This window comes from Plectropomus leopardus, chromosome 22 (assembly GCF_008729295.1).
Source record: "Plectropomus leopardus isolate mb chromosome 22, YSFRI_Pleo_2.0, whole genome shotgun sequence".
NCBI classification, from domain to species: Eukaryota; Metazoa; Chordata; class Actinopteri; order Perciformes; family Serranidae; genus Plectropomus; species Plectropomus leopardus.
The window spans coordinates 2,408,303-2,426,320 of record NC_056484.1 but is presented as its reverse complement, the minus strand read 5'-3'; the positions used below and the strand labels follow the sequence as shown (position 1 = coordinate 2,426,320).

The 18,018-nt window shown below is 39.5% G+C and overlaps 1 protein-coding gene across 1 annotated transcript; it reads right to left on the bottom strand.

Annotated features, from left to right (window-relative positions):
* Positions 1 to 3,591: 3,591 nt before the first annotated feature.
* On the bottom strand, positions 3,592 to 6,537 carry LOC121961596 (shaker-related potassium channel tsha2-like). Its single transcript, XM_042511653.1, has one exon. The coding sequence runs from the start codon at positions 6,207 to 6,209 to the stop codon at positions 4,767 to 4,769; it is 1,443 nt and encodes a 480-aa protein (XP_042367587.1). The 5' UTR covers positions 6,210 to 6,537; the 3' UTR covers positions 3,592 to 4,766.
* Between the last annotated feature and the right edge of the window lie 11,481 nt (positions 6,538 to 18,018).

The window sequence follows — 18,018 nt, the reverse complement described above, 5'->3', positions numbered from 1 at the left end:
GAAAATTATAATTATAAACATAATTCTTGTCCTTTAACCCAAGCTTTTTGAAACAGAACGGCTAATTTCTTGCACTTTGCAGGACATTTCTTGGCAGTTTGCTCATTGTCCCCCATGTTTCTGAAAGAAATTAAACTGGGTTAAAACCAGATTAAATGTTGGACTTGTGTCCAAATGAGGTCCAAAGAAACCAAAGTGAATATGACTGAAATCATTTCAGTCTAAAAGTGGGACTCCTGGAAACCTGCCCTGACTGTGTTTGACAAAAGAGAGGGGATATTTAAATCATGTAAACTGGGAGAAGCACAACAACAACAAAACAAATCTACTAATGTTCATTTATAGAGGAAGATTTTATGAGAAAAATGTTTGTTCTATCAAAATAAAAGCCAAAAAATGGCTTTTCAGGTTCACACTGATTTTTCCGAAGAGCTTTAAATTTTTTGTCTGACTTTTAACTGAACATCACCAATAAAAAAAAAAAGTTGTAGACAATAAGCAACTTTAAAAAAGAAAAAAAATATACAGAAATCAGCAAGAAATTAGTAAAATAAATAAATTAAAAAATAAAAATCAATTAAAGGTGCAAGAAAATTACCTGAAAAATAAAAATGCATTAACAAAAAAAAACTCTGGGAAAGAAAAAAATACTAATAATTGCTGAAAAAAAACAGGTGGTGTCTTCTTCCATTGGAGTGGACATTAAAAAAGCACACATAATAAAGTATTTTAATTTATAGATATGTGTGTGTTTGTGTGTGTGTGTGTGTGTGTGTGTGTGTGTGTGTTATGATTCATGGGCACATGTAGAGTATAAGTCCATCATTACAATATATTTTTGTGTGTAATCGTCAATGTAATTGAGTTTTAAACAGTTTGATGCAGCTGAGGCAGCAGCAGGATCCAGCTGTGGTCTCTTTCTGCAGCAGCTGCTGCCACCTGCAGGCTCACAGCTGTGCTGCAGCTGTATGACGCCTCAGACTGATTTAATCTGTCAGCAGCTTTCACACATTATGATGCTGAATTTTAACAACAGTGAACAACAAAAGAGGAAAATGTTGTTTCAGTGTTTCTAGTCACCAGAGAACAGAGTGTCCATAAACAACCGTCTCCATCTTAAATCACGGTTTGGTTTTTTTAGCTCACAAGTCATTTTTTTCTGTAATTGAGTCATCGAAAACGATTTTCCAGGCATAACTGGTATTCTGTGTTTCTTATCTGATAATCATTGTTTCTGTTAAAATACCACCAGATAATGGTAAATCCTGTATTGAAAAACAGTGAGTCAGTAAAGCCTTTTAAACAGAACCAAAATGTTTGGATTTCTTTGGGGAAAAAAACGTAGGAGAAAGGCAATAAGCAACTCGTTAAGAAATGTCCCGCTTTTTTTTTATTTTTTTTTTTTATTTATTTTGTTTTCTGGAGTAACCAGGAAATGACCCTGGAAAAAATAGATATATTTTAGGATAATTATAAATATAGTTTCCTGGACATTTCTATTTTTTTTAAATTGTATTAATTTATTGTGTGTTTTTGAAAGAAATCCAACTAGTTTTATCAGGTTTAGAGGTTTAACTGCTTGTAAAAGGGATCTGAATGCAGAACAAGAAAACTGATGATGATCCAGGTTTTAAAGGGTTAAGGACATTTCGACCATAAACTGATGCTGAAAGCACACAAACTGGTGCATTAAAAAAAATCACCTGAATGCATGAAATCAAGTGTTTGATGCTCATAATATTCTGGCAGAGGAACCTAAAACTTTCTTATGTTGAAACGAAACCTTTCATCAGGTGAACACAAACATAACTCAATTTCTGTCAACAATTTCAACATAGAGACTTTAAGATAAAATGTCAGTGCTGTTTTCAGGCTGTTCTGCCCCCTAGTGGCCAAAAAATCAATTAATTCAGCTTTAAAACGACATATTTCTTCGATCTGTGTGGAAAAATCATTAACTATTCCCTCTGACAGCCATTAATTCAGCTTCATATCGATTGACACTGACGCTAAAATGCCTCTTGATTAAGAAAATTATTGACACAACATCAACAGATTGAACGTGAATAAATAAATAAATAAATAAACTTGTTGTGGTTGAACTCACCTCTGTGTGTGACCGGCCCTCCGGTGTCATGAATCTGTTGGTCGTCTGAGCTGAAAAGCCGTCCACCCGTCTGTTATCGATCAGTCCATCCATCCGTCTGTCTGTGTCGATGATTCAGCAGTTAAACTCCATCCGTCAACCCATCAACTAATAATCCAACAGGACGGCGCTCGTGACGTCCGCCGGGGCCATTTTTATTCCCTCAGTTTGTTAAAAGAAAAAAAATCCCCTTTTTCCAACAGGTTTGGTTGAATTATTCGTCCCCGGAGTCCAGATGATTAAGGTGCTTTAATGACGGAGATAATTTTGGGAGCCTCAAACACAGCAGGGGGTGACCTGTTGTTTCACTGTGCAATAAATCATAAAAGCTCTGAATATAACAGAAAATGGTCAGTTTGTTTGCAAACTGTCAGGGCAAATTCTAAAATATTCAGTAATTTGAGACAAAAAATTTGTGTTTTGTGAAAACTGATTTTGCATTTTAAGCATTTTCTGATTTTCTTTTTTTAATCAGAGCTCCACTGATACTGAAATCAGCTGATCACAGAAATATCACTGTCAAGAAAAAAAAGCCGAAATATGTTAAAAGTTTTCAAGTGACTGAACACATAATGTTGACATGCAAATATCGCTGAGTTTTTATGTCAAAAACTTCAAAAATTCTAATTTAATTACTCCTACGTGTTGTTTTTATTTGTTTATTTTTCTTGGATCAGGTGACAGAACATAACCTCATTGGATGTCTAATTGATCTGATTCAGATTTAAATTTCTTCGGGCCAAAAAATAAGCAATTTAGCTGTTCTGGAGCTTTTGATCACATCACATGATCTTCTTCAGCTGAAGGAGTCTGCTCAAGGGTTGTGGAAAAGTGGATTTTGAAATTTCAATTTTTTTCTTAATATTTTAAGGATTTGTTTTCCTTTTTTACAACTTAAATTGTTCTATACAAATGGTTTTTTTATAATGTGAAATTTCATATCTGAATTTGTGAACCCTAAAAAAATTACATTGCACAATTTGAATTTAACTACTGGAAATTTAAAAGATGGGGTATTCAAAACATGTTAATTTCTGAAGTAACTGCACGAGTCCTTACTTGTGAATTTTAATGCCAAATATTCAGATTTTGGCCTGTTTTGGCTTCCATACATGGCCAATATTTATGAAATGCTGACAACATTCAGCTAAACTTTGTTGTATTAATATTTTTTTCTAGTATCTTTGCATCTTTGAGCATCTCTGTTTTTTGTTTAGTTTATATATTTTTTTATCATTTCTGTGATTTTGGCTCAAAACGTATTGATTGATTGTTAATGATAAAATATCCTGCTTCAGGACATTTTTATCACAACACTGTTTACATCAGCTGAAATATTAAATACGAGTGCCTGCGTTGTATAAAAGCAGCATCAGTTTAGCTTCGAAACTACTTCGAACTACCAAAATATTATCTTTGAAGACATTTGTGACAATTTTTCCCCTTTTATATCATTTTAGGGTGGAATTAGCTAAAATAAAAATTAAAAATATATATGATTTTAAAACCTACATGGTGTTTCTGGGAACTTCTGACGGACATTTCTTGACATATTTTGAGTCTTACATAAAAAATAATTAAAATAATTGCTGGTTGCAGCCAGTTTGGACCATTTGTGACTAAGGTGCATGGACAACAGGTCACATACCTGCCTGTAAATGTATTCTACGTGATCATTTTTACTGATGAATATTAAAGTAACGTGTGCTGGATTCAGCTGGTGAAATCAAACAACATGGAGGCTTCCACAACATGGTGGTTTCGTGGCCTCGCTGAGCCTCATCTCCAACAGCCTGCGTCCTCTCATTCCTGTGGCAGACAATACAGAAAAGTCTGGAAGGTTGCTATAGAAACTGCATCCACCGGAGAGACGCAGGACTCCCTCTCATCCACAAAGTGGCGCTCTTGGTTTGGGAAAAAAAATACAATAATAATCTGCACCTGATTTCATAATGCTTTTCCACAAACTGAGGAGGATTTCACCTCCTGGAGAAACGCTGAAACATTTGGGCGACTTGCACCAAAGCCCGTTCACAGAAGTTTAAATCTAGGGATAATTGATTCTTCCAGCCTGCACATCATCTGATCCACTACTGAGCTCCAATGGAAAATACGTGAGGGTGAAATAACAGGTGTGTGTGCGTGTGTGAGCGCGCGGGACCATAATAAAAACAGCCACCATGTGCCTCCTGCATCAGTCTGTATATTTAGATTAAATTGGTCCTGTGTTGCTTCAGATAGACAGAAAAAAAGCAAATGTAAACTTTAAACCTGCATTATTGTGGCAATAAATTATGCATTTAGAGAAACATTATGCTAATAATAATAATAATAATAAAGTGCTACAATTGGCTATAGGCTGATCATTTCAAAGCTTTCCCCCTCTGATTCATGACGCGCGTAATGGAAGACTGTGTCAGGGGGGTAAATGTGAATTCTTCTATAATCCGTCTGTGAAGTTAATGAATCCCTTTTTTGATGGCAGAAATAAGGAGCTCGCCAAACTCAAACCAGAGCGCAGGATGTTTGATGGCACCGAAAGACTCCCCTCAGCGCGCCACTGATGCGTAATTGCGGGCCAAAATGAAGACAAAAAAGAGAAAAGAAACAAACAAACAAATCAAACATCGGTGAGCTTCCCGGTGTACGCTTTATGCGGGCTGCAGTTGGTGTACTTGATGGAGTCCGCGTCTTCGCTGTCCAGGTAGTCGGACTTGGTGAGTGACGGCTTGCTGTCGCTCTTGTTGAACTCCCCAAACTGCGGCTGCTGCTGGCCGCACGTCACATGCGTGTACTGGAACTGCTCCTCGTGCTCCGTCTCCCGGTGGTAGAAGTAGTTGAAGTTGGAGACGATGACCGGCACCGGGAGCGCGATGGTTAACACCCCAGCGATGGCGCACAGGGAGCCCACGATTTTGCCCCCAATCGTGACCGGGCACATGTCCCCGTAGCCCACAGTGGTCATGGACACCACCGCCCACCAGAACGCGTCCGGGATGCTGCTGAAGCCAGAGTCCGGGTCGTCCGTCTCAGCAAAGTACACCGCGCTGGAGAAGAGGATGACCCCGATGAAGAGGAAGAATATAAGCAGTCCCAGCTCCCTCATGCTCGCCTGCAGGGTCTTCCCCAGGATCTGGAGCCCTTTGGAGTGTCTGGAGAGCTTGAAGATGCGGAAGACCCGCACCAAGCGGATGACCCTGAGGATGGCGAGGGACATAGCCTGCTGCCCGTTCCCCTGGTGCTCCGCTAACTCCAACCCGAGCGTGATGAAGTACGGCATGATCGCCACTATGTCGATGGTGTTCATGATGTTTTTGAAGAACGCGGGCTTGCTCGGGCACGCCAGGAACCTGACCAGGAGCTCGAAGGAGAACCAGATTATGCAGAGCGTCTCCACGATGAAAAACGGGTCTGTGAACGGGTTTGGCTTCTTTGCGCGCGCCGTGCCGTTCACCACCAGCAGCTCGTCAAATGTTCTCGCTTCTTCTCTGAACTCCGGTAAAGTCTCCAAGCAGAAAATTACAATGGAGATGAGGATCACGAGCACGGAGACGATGGCTATCCCCCTGGCGGGTCCGGAGCTCTCCGGGTACTCGAAGAGGAGCCAAACCTGCCGCTGGAACTCGTTCTCAGGCAGTGGGCGCTCTTCCTCCTTAATAAACCCCTCATCCTCCTTAAAATTCTCAATCACCTCCTCCCCGAGTTCATAGAATTTAATCTCCTCCATGAAAATGTCCACGGGCACGTTAACGGGTCTCCGGAGCCTCCCCCCGGACTGGTAGTAGTAGAGGATGGCATCGAAGCTGGGTCTGTTCCTGTCGAAGAAATACTCGTTCCTCAGCGGGTCGAAGAAGCGCATCCTCTTGCGCGGGTCCCCCAGCAGGGTGGAGGGGAACTGGGCGAGCGTCTTCAGCTGCGTCTCGAAGCGCAACCCGGAGATGTTGATGACCACCCGCTCGCAGCACTCCTGGTTCTCTGCTCGCTCCGGGTCGTACACATCCTGGGCTGACAGCGCGGCCAGTGCCACAGTCTCATCCAGGTTCTCTCCGGGCACCACTGTCATCTTTCCCCCGCCAGACAAGGGCGACGCTTCCCGCACCTCGGTCCTCTCTGTTCCCCCTCCGACACCTCCGCGCGTATTTGGAAACCAGCGTCTCCGCGTGTCTTCCTCTCTCTTTTTTCCTCTGTCGGCGTCACGTCTGCGGGTGAGCTGGTTCCACTGGCATTTTTGTGCCCCCCCACCCCCACCACGCTCACCTTTTTCCCCGTCCACGCGCTGCTGTAGTCTGGACTCTCGGCTCGGCTGTCACATTCGCTGCATCTTAAGCAGGCTTTGCCCTCCCCGAGCTGACGTGTGTGTGCACGCTCTCTCACTGAAGGGGGGGAATAAAAACACACATGCACGTACATATGCTCATCATGAATCTCATCCAGATATTTTGCAACAAACACGCGCAAATAAAATCGATTTTTATGGATCAAATATCGCGAATTTGGAGACTTTACGCACGACACTTTGTGTGAACGCAATGAACCTGTTGTTCACCAGCGTGGCACAGTCTCAAGGTTATCACGTTTGTGCTGAAATGTGATGTGATGCAAAACATGCAGTTATGAATGAGGGCAGAAAGCGCGAGGCAGGTCATGCAAAAACATGCCATTTTCATGCAAGAATCGACGCTTTTCATTCATGATTTGATCCTAAATGATACCTGTGGCTCAGGGGTTTGTCTTCTTCCATCCACCCATCCTTTCATCCACAAAGGACACAAACATAAAGGGGAGAGAGACAAAAAAATAGGCTCTGCAATGTCACGCCGCAGCCGTTTCAAGACGAAACCTTGCTGACGTTTCTACAACAGCCCCTGAACGCTGAGCTGCTCCACAAGTTGTGCACGACTTGCAGAGATCTGTCATGTCTCTGCTCTGTCTGCTGCAGGCATGTCGCTTTGTGCATGAAAAACAAGCTAAAGACAGCTTTATTCTTCTTTGCTGCTGTTCTGAGAAACATGAAAGACTGGGTTTCAAAGGAACATGTCTCTGAGAGGAAGGTAAACACTGCTGCGCTGTGCAACAAGTCGAGAGGGGAGAAAAAAACAAAAAGCAAAGCTGGATGATGGAAAGAAGGGAGAGTTTCTGGGCTGCAGCTCAAAGCAGTGACGTGTTTTCCTAAAATAGCTGGATTTCTCTCAGGGCCGCAGGAAAAGTTTCTTTTCCCATGGAATGGCCCGGGGGAGCTGCAGGGGGAAAATAAAGAAAAAATGACACCAAAAGGAAAAAACAGATTTGCATTTCTAACCAGCAGAGAGGAGATACAGTGTGTGTGAGTCATTCAGAAATTACGAGTGTTTAACAAGAAGATCAGAAGATTAGACTCCAAGTAAACCTCCTGTGAGGTGAAAACCTTGAATAACATAATAAAACATTTTTATAACAGGAGACAAAAAACATTCAGTGCTGTGTTTGAATGTAACTGTACTAACAAAAGGCTCACGTTTCTGTTATTTTATGGATATTGAAATCCATAATGGTGTTAAAAATAAAAGAAATGATGTAAAATGACCTTAGTTTTTTGTAAACTGGGTCTCAACATATTTAGCGTTTTAGTTTATATTAAATACTGAATTTCGCTTAAAAAGAAACTTGTGATAAGAAAAATTTAAATGAAGAAATTATTTTCAAACTGCATGGGAAATTGATAGGAATATGTTCAACAGTTCTTCCTATATGCAAAAAATATTTTTTAAAAATCAGTTGAAATATTTTTGAGCATGTTATTAATTTTAATAAATTCTCTGGATAATGTAAACTTTAGAAATGCATTTTTTTTCTTTTGAGACCAAAACTTCACAAAGTGCTTCACAATACAATAAATACAGCAGTGGAGAAAAATGCAGACTTAAAGGAACAGTTCACGAGATATTCATGCCTGATGGCTCCAAACCCTTTTCTAATTCACAATAAAAATAAAGTGATTCATACTGGGAATTGTTTTCATACTTAGTATATAAAAGATGCCAGAGTGCATAAAACAGCACCAAAATAGAGCTTGTTTACCAAAGAAAAGTCCCTGTGGAGGATCCCCACACCCCTGACAGACATCCTCACTAAGCCCCTGATGTCCTAAAATCATAGAAATGTCATAAAATCTAAATCGTTGTAAAATCCTAAAAACTTCCTAAAATCTTGAAGACGTCATAAAATCCTGGAAATGTCCTAATATCATAGAAGCACGTATGGTGCTGCTGCATCTGGCCCTTGGTCTCTCTTGGTCTGGCCCCCAAAAAGTGGCCCCCAGGCAAAACATGTTGAGCGTCCCTGAACTTGACTGATAAATGACACTGCAGATAAGATGACAAATATGTTAAATTTGGGGTGAACTGTCCTTTTAAACCGTGTTGCATCTTGTCAACTACTGGTGACATGAAGACGTGTGCGGTCAGCGGTCTCTGACTCCTCATTCTGATGGATCGTCCTCCAGTCAGACGCTCACGGGGCAAAAAGAGGACGAGGCCTTAAAGTTTAATGATGCAACATTTCCAAACTTCTTTTGAAACGTCTCTTATTTCTCCCCGTGTGTGTGTTCGGCTCATCATCATTCAGCTCCTGACGGTCTGACTCATGCTGAAATCCCGACTTCAGCTGCCTGCAGATGACCTCTGCAGTCTGGCACTACCTCATTTCCTGTATTCTGTGAGCTCATCGCCTGCAACGCACACACACACACACACACACACACACACACACACACACCAGTTGCTAGTTTCAGACTTGTGTCCACATATTTTTAAATGCCAATCTGGGTCTCTGGTGGATTCTCTGGCAGCTCGTCGTCCCTGTTTCTGTCCAGGTTTCTGTTTCCTGTTGAACCGCAGGAACGTCTGCGAGCAGGTCGCCTCATCCAGTCTCATGTCACAGTTACAGTCACAGTCAAACCTTAAATGTCACATTAATCTGACAAACGTCCGGCTCCCGGAGATGATCAGATAAAGGGCAGCTGAGGAGTTTCAGTTCTGTTTCTCTAAATCGCTCCGCTGGCAGAAATAGTCTCGTTTCGGATGTCTGTCTCAGCAGCAGAAGACAAACACAAACATGTTCTGCAGAAAATGTTAATATAAAACCATTTGGTGTTTGTGATATGTTTTTGATTCATGCAGCTGCCTGCAGTCATGTTGAGTTTGGATTTAATCCATCTGCAAAATGTTTCGACCATTTCATTAAAATATTCCTAAAACACCTATAAAGCAGAGTCATGCTTAATGATGCTGTAGGAAACTGAAACCACAGACCAGATGCTCAAACTGTTGTTTTTAGTCTTTTGTAGAAACGTGCATGTGCACAGACTTGCTGTGCATCTGTTTGAGACTGCGCTCGTAATACATGTGAATTAAAGAACAAAACTAGTCCAATAAAAGATAATAGCACATGAGTAAACCCAACAAAATAAGATAAAATAATATATAAACCAATTAGACCAGCAGGAATTAGAGTAGCTACGTCAATTCTCTGTTTACAATCTCTGAAAATGCAGCGTGAAAAGTCTCTTACACATGCAGCTACAGCGACTCCTAACGCCTGCTGGGACATTAGTAGAGTTGTAAATTCTTGAAAAAATAATTTAATAATATTTTATGTTCATATTGTGACCAGTTGTCATTGTTTCAACAAGTTTTCAACAAATCTCAGAAATTTCCCAAAATCCTAGAAATATCCTGAAATTCTAGAAACCTCATAAAATTCTAGAAATGTCCTAAAAAAAAATTTGAAATGTTCTAACAACCTAACATCCTAGAAACGTCCTAAAATCCAATAAAAGTCCTAAAATCCTATAAATGTCCTAAAATCCTAGAAACATGAGGCTGCTGAAACTGGCCGTTCGCCTTCTATCATTTTGCAAAAGTGGCCCTCAAACAAAGCCAGTTGAGAATCCCTGATCTAGACTGAAAAGTAGCACTCCATGTTTTGGAAAATGTGTCATTTTGATTTTGGGGAACAGTTTGGTGGATGAATTTCAATACTACAACCCCCATGAGCCTCTGCTGCTGTTGCTATGGAGAAGAAGCCGGTCAGAGGTCTGAATCAGAGCGGCAGCAAATTCCTCCACAAAGTGTAATCTTCAGCTTCAGCTCACTGTGAGGGACTCCAAACCTCTGTGACTGGGCGTTTGTTGGTGAAATGCACCCTGGGAGTTGTAGTTGACGTCTCTCACTCAGGCTTTTTTGTCTCTTTTCCCTTTTTTTTAATCAAAGAATCAGATATTTTCTAACGCAGTTGTTTTTCTTTCGTTGTGATGATTAAACCGGGAGCGTTTCATCATCCATGAGAACACGAACTGTAGCTGCACGACTTCATGCATGAGCTGCTCCTCAGGTTGTTTTACTGTCTGCTGGTTATGAATGGTTCACTGGAGCTGACATGCAGCACCACTGGGATATACTGGGTCCCATTACTACTGACCATTACACTCTGCCACACAGTTTAAATACACACACAGTGTATGGCGGGGTTTTCCCAAGCCTTTACGCTGTCATTATAATGAATGTTAGTGAATATGTTTTTTTTTTTTTTACCGTACAGTTCTGAAAAACGTTTAAGAGCCTGACATGAAAAATGGCTGAAATCCTGGAGGTCGCAGGGTCGCTGTGAGCTCCAATATCACAGCAAAAACATGCCAACCAGTTTGAGGAACCCCAACAGCATGTTGGCTGTTTTAGAAGGTCAGTAACTTAAATCTGCTGATCCACTGGTCGTTAAAAAACACCTGTGTTTGAAGAGTGAAAAGCTGCAGGAAAAACAGCAACATGCTCCCAAAACACATCCACGTTTGGAGAGTAAAAAAGCTAAAACAGAGAAAAAAACAAAGAAAAAAAAACTTAGACTGGGGGCTGAAAAGCTTCTGACAAAAGCAATGACTCAATAAAAAAAAATTAAAAATTAAAAAATTTAAAAAATAAAACCTTTTTTGTCTTCTATATTACATCATGTTAGAAAATTATTAAGATGTTTATAAAACTTGTGTATGAAACTTGTTTCTAAAATTTGATTCATCTATATATATTTATTTTGAGTGGCTTTGCTTGCAAACCTTATATTATAATAGTTTCTATGTCAGTGTTTTCATTACTATCACAAACAAAGGGACAGTTTTAAATATTATATCCTGAGTGATGTCCTGTTTTTCAAGACTGATTTAAATTTCTAATATTACTTTTTCCAGCTATGAGCAGCTCATAAATTCTCTTTTTGAAGTTTATTTTTTGAGACAGTGGCGTTTGAGGAGACACTCAAAATAAAGCCAAATAAATGTACGTACTGAAATCTCTGAGTTTTCTGAGCAGTGTGAACATATATGCTGCTTTAAATTGGAAATGAAGTGTGAAATTAGGACATGAGCGTGATTACCTCGGATGTGAAATGATCACATGACACGGCCTCATAATGTGGGACGCGTCCCAACAGTGTTGGCTGAAATCTTAACGCTGAACTTTAAATCAGTCACAGGAACGTGGACGAAGCAAAGTGATTTAATTTGACTCTTAATTTGTTTCATTATATTAGCGGCCGGGTGTCGATACACTCGGGTCCAGAGTCAGTGACTCTCCTCCTGCAGCTCTGCAGGGAGCCGCACGTCTTCAACATCAGGTCCTGTGTAATTAAATGAATCTAGTTAGATGAAATTACAGCGTGAGATGTGACAGCTGACAGTAAGCGAGCTGAGAGACAGCTGGTTATTATTCATCAACACCTTCAGTCAGACGGAGTCGCTCCGTCAGGACGCGTGAGGTCAAGAAAATATCAAGAGCAACGAAACTTGAGTTCAAAAGAAGCGTTAATATTTTACTGACACATTGATGTTACTATGGACCACGTTAACCTTTAATACAGCGGCACTGAGAGTTCAACGCACTGCCACTTAACCCTTTGAAGCACGATGGTTTGATTTCTTTAAATAAATTGGGGAGAAGGCAACTTAAAAAGACAAGGCTCAAAAATGAGCAAAAAAAAGTTACAAGAATATTACTGATACAAAAAAGTCCTAAAAACTGCCTAAAAAACAAAAAAAAAAAAAAAGAGTCTAAATAGTTTTTTTGGACATTTTTCTCTGTTTTTGGAAAATTTTCTAATAATCTTCCCCTCTTTTTAAAAATAATTTTTAAGTAATTTTATTGCCATTTGTTTTTTGGGTAAAACTACATGTTTTTACGTAAAACTTCATGGAGTTTCTAGCTGCATTTTTGTCACCAATTTTTCGTGCCACATCGCAACATTTTTAACACCGATTGTGCTCCAAACCTTTGTGTTTTTTAACAACACATTGTGGCGTTTCCAGCTGGTTTTGTGCCACCAAACTTCGTTTTTTTTAGTGACACATCAAAGTGTTTCTACCAGCATTTTTCCACCAAACCTGGATGTATTTCAGTGAAACATTGTGGCATTTCCAGCTGCGTTTGTGTCACTAAACTTTGGTGTTTTTAGCGTCACCGTGGTATCTCCTGCAGCGATTGTGAGGATATTTTATGATAAAACTCAATCTTCTCCAAAAGGGTTTTGTGTTTAAACATAACCTCATGTTAACCACAGAATCGTTAAAATGTTAAGTTTCAACGTATCAGCTGCATAAATGCACAAATTTAGCTTATCTGTGGTTTGCTGAAACGTACAATGCAACATTTTTGTCTAATTTTTTTAGATTTTTCATCTGTTTTTTTTTTGCATGCGTTTTCTTGGGTTGCAGCGCTTTAAGGTCTCAGGGCCGCCGAACATTTGGCCTCATTAAGTCTCATTCATGAGCTACTAATTTGAATGAAATGTATGTATGTTTGTATGCTTCATTTATTCTAATAATCACCAAAATCCTTAAGTCCAAAACACATCAGCTCAAGTTCAGCTTTTAATCTGTCCATGGTCCACTTTTGTTCAAAGTGTTTCATAAAAATCACTTTTTCATCCTGTTGGATGTGAAGTTTGTACCTCTAACAACAGTGTCGCAGGATAAATATGAAGCTGTGCGTCCTCTGACTGAGCGACTGAACACTGAGGGTCGTCTTGGTTTTAACTCCTAACAGAAACTGGGTTAATGTTTCAGGGAGCTGACGGGAATCTCTGAGGAAATTCTGTCATGTGGGAAACTACTGGAAGATTTTCTCTGTCGAATCTGAGACGAACAAACTCAGGAGGTTTCATCTTCAAGAGTAAAATGCTGGAATATAATGACACTCTGGCCTACGGACATAATCTGTGATTTAAAGTCTCATTTGTTATATATATTTTTAAAGATGATCTTTAAAAAAGTATGTTTTTATCTTTTGCGTAACCGAAGCTTTAGCGAGCGTTTAAAGATGTTCATATCTCTGTGGAGAATAATTGGGTAAGTTCATCAGGAGGATTCGCAGTTATCTCAGCAGGAGAGACATTAATCTTTAATTGACGTCAATGACACGTCCGGATTCATTAAAGACCTGCGAGCGCTCTGTTATTATTAACGGAGCAGCAGTAATGACCCAAAAGAGTCAAAGACAGAAAGAAAAGGTGTTTCCGCGGATCTGTTGCGGGAGCAAAGGTCGAAGGAAAAGAAAGCGTTTTCATGTTATACTGACGATGACTCATTCGCATTAAAAGTGCAGAGAAGATGTATTTTAGCATGATACAATCTGGAGCATACAATCAATTATCTTCAGTGGTTTTTAGTATTCAGATCAGGGACGTTTCAGCTCACTGCAGCTGCAGTCATACGAGCTGAACAACCTCCTCTGAATGTTGCCGATAATGTGCCAACAAATAATTATATAAAAAGGTAATGAACCATATAAATATGTAAAATAAATAAGTAAATACTGACTGTCTGTCTGTATGTAAGCAAGCACATCATCTACCTTTGCTACATGTGACTAAACTGCAGTAACCTGAAATGCACATACAGTATATTTATTCATATGTGTATTTTTAGTCACATGGCCTACTGTGTTTTCACTGTTGTTTTAATTTATTTGTGTCATATGTTGCTGCTATGATAATATAATCTCCCTCTGGAAAACAAACAAACAAAAAAACACATATATACATATATATAAGTCAGTGTATACCATCTACATGTATATAAGACAATATATGCATGAGTCAGTAAACATCTATGTAAATAAAACATGCACATTGTAAATATATAAATATGTAACTAGGTAAAAGTAAGAAAGTAATAAAACACTTTTACATGATTAAAAATCCAATTACTTAAATAAAAACATATGTATAAGTATTTATATGTAAATACGTGAGTAAATATTGTTTATTTTTTATTAAACAGGTAATGCACTTTATTGCTTATGTTGTTGTTGCAGCTGCTGTAATAAACATCTATTGTACATTGTTTGTGTAAATGTAACATTAAAATATAAAAGCCTTTTATGTGCAAACAAACCAACGACTCGTGATGTTGAATGACCCACACACAGGTCTTGTTTTTATCATTTTTGCCTTTATTTAACATCATTTCTGGAGATTATGGAGAGGGTGACCAAAACCGAATAAACACCACAAAAGAAAATAATGATATCCAGTTAAGATGCATAAACATGGAGCTTCAAAACTGCCTTCAAAATAAAACTCCTCAACTCTATGTCAGCCTCAGACATCAGAGAACAGTAAGTGTCGACTTCCTCCTTCAGTTACAGTCAGAAACATTAATCCTGGAGTACGAGTCCAGATGCATCACAACAAACGGATATTTGTTTGTTGTTTACTCCTCACAGCTGCCAGCTGGGTCAAGGTGACTGCGCCGGTAATGTGAGTGAGTCTCCGGCTGCATGATGACTGTCTTCAGATGTTACTGATGTCAGGAATCGCTCGTCTCCTGGGATGCATTAGGAGATTACATGGTTCACTAGCAGGGTCCCAGCATGCAAAGTGATGGATTCGTTTCCTGCTGCGTCCGCCCCTCCACAACAAAACACAGCGGCTCGTGCTGCCGGTTAATAGTGATCCACTTTAAATGTCAGACTGTCATTCTGTACGATCACGCCTGCAGCTGACACGAAAGAAATGTTGTTTCAATAGAAACTTTAAAGCCATGAGTCCAAATATTTGCCAGTAGTTAAGTTTCCTGTTCATGTCAAATAATCTGCTAAATGCAAACAGGATGCAGAAGCACGATTCCCAATCCGCCACGATAAATGGCACCAACCATTAAACCATAAAACCACAATGAGCTCCCTAACCTCACATTAAAAGCCCAGCAGGCCACTTTGAAACATGTGTAGCACTGAAGTTTTCATCCATAAAGGAGAAACACTAACATGAAATCAATCATCAATTCTAAATTTAAAAAAAAAAGGCCAGAAACATACAATTTCAGGACACACAGTATCAGTATCCACTGATTTACAGTCTTTTGGGGCAGCATAGCATCGCGTGACGGGCATAATTTCACTGTTTGGCCACTACGGACATTGGTTTTAATATTGTTTTTGAGTAAGATACCTGCCTTTGGTGGCACAGTTACGTTGAAAACACACCAACTTCTGGTGGCTTAATCATGGCTGGAAATGCTGCCAATGTTGGGCTTAAAAACACTCGCTTTTGGTTGCACAAGCAGGCCTGGAAAACACTGCAGATGTCTAAATTAAAGGACACGTTTGATGGCACAATCAGGGCTGGAAACGCCATCAATATTTCACTATAAAACATGCTTTTGGTGGCACAATATCGGCTGGAAATGCCGCTGATGTCCTAAAAACACCAGGTTTTGGGGGCAAAATCATGAAATGCCACCAATATATCACTACACAACACCCGCTATAACTGCCACTGTATAAAGTGGAAATGCTACCAATGTTTGCTTAAAAACACTCAATTTTGGCGGCAAATCATCGCAGTAAGTGCTGTCAGTGTGCAGCCTGGTAGTTGTCCAGCCAACGTAACCCATTCCCATCATTCCCAAACTCAGCTCATATACCTGTAATCAGAACTAATGTCACAGAAATGTTGACATGATACTTATGAAACATACAAAATTAATGTGATGTATAGTTTGCAAAAACGTCCAATGTTAGCATTTTCTCCAAGCGTCTGAGCTGTTGGTTGCACATTTTCACAATGTTTTGACTATTTTCTGACTGTTTTCAAGGTGTTTTCTAGTACGCTGAAAAAATAATCAAGATAGTCAGTAATAAAAAATATCATTAGTTGTAGCCCTAAAAACATGCAGAGCTGTTGATTCTCAGTGAGTTCAGCAATATGAGCAACATGTTGTCTTTAGAAAAAGTCTGTCTGAAAAAGTCTTATGATACAATCAAAAAGAAACTAACACTGCTTTTTTAAAAAAGACAAAGTCATTAACTCTTTAAACAACTTTATCCTCTTGAGATAACAAGATAATTAATTTGTGATCTTGAAGTTTGACCTCATTAGTATAGTTAATCGTCATGTTAATTATTGTTTTTAAGGTGGATTTGATTAATATGAATATTGTGTTCCACACTGTGGCTACGGAGTTAAAAAACTGGCTTCAAAACATTTGGTGATTTTCTTTATTAATTTTTTTTGTAATTATTAAGACTTTTTATGACTGAAAGGACTCAAGAATAAGACAAAACAGCGTGTTTAGACAGCGTGTCCTTGTATTTGCTGTAGCAGCCTGTCGGCAGCTCTGTGGGGACGATACCTTCACGTTTCCGTTTGTGTTGCTGACGTTATAAAAAGCAAACAGCAGTTTCACATACTGTTATTTTCATCTGCAGACATGTGCAGCCGTGACCTCTCCAGACTCTATTAGCATGGTTGATGAAACTGCCAGACTATCACACACACACACACACGCACGCACACACACACAGAGCTCTGAATAACCTCCCCTCCCCCCGACACCAACACAAACAGCCACAGAATAACGACAAGCACATTAGAGCTCGTGTGGAGAAACATAATTACACAGTCGATGCAGAATCCATCACATCACATCAGTTTAGGAGATTTACTCTCATTATGTGTGTTACTGTGGAGGAAGGTCCCATCACAATCAATGACTTCAGTCATTTTTTCAGCCGTCACAGACGCGTTTTTACGCAGAAAGACGTGCAGCGATGAGCTGAAGCAGTTTATTTACAGCTGCAGTAAAGACACTTTTACAGTTTGCTGTTTGATTCTGAGGAATTAAAGTTTAGGAGCCGAGACGTCATCTGAGCACAAACTTTTGGTTTTTATTATTATCCTTGTTCCCTGTATTTAATTGGTTGTTTTCCTTTATTTCATGTTTTATTTTTTTACATTTTATTGGTGTCTTTTTGTTTCGTGCTGTAAAGTTCAGTATAATCACTGTTTATTATGTGCAATAACTTCTGATGATGTCGTACATCGGCACGCTGTGCAGACAGAGGTGCTGCACAAATGCCTTTGATTTGAGCTGTTTAAGGATATTCCAAAAGATCAAATTTGGAAAAAAACAACGGTCACTTTAATTCCCAAAAGTAGTGGGATGAAAAAAAAAACATAAAACACAAAAGCAACAGATGTGAATCAAAAACCTTTTGTCTTCAGTCTGGAGAAGCAGAGTGAACAGACATTATCCGTTAACTTTAAAGTCCTGTGTTAAACACGATTCAAACAGATGCAGTTACAATGTGCTGTGACAAATTCTCCTCCAAAATAAAAGCATGAAAGTAACAGAGGAGTTTATTCTGACATAATTATAGACATTTACAACACACATCTAAATCTTTTGGTGAAGGGCCTCAAACCTACTGTTTCATATGTGCGCCCCCCACTGTTAAAACAAAACCTACACCTTTATTCAGGACCAACAAACAACAAAATCAGTTGTGTGTTGTAGTGAGTCGTCACTGAGTTTCCAGCAGCTTTTTAGCCATCAAACATGAGGGTTT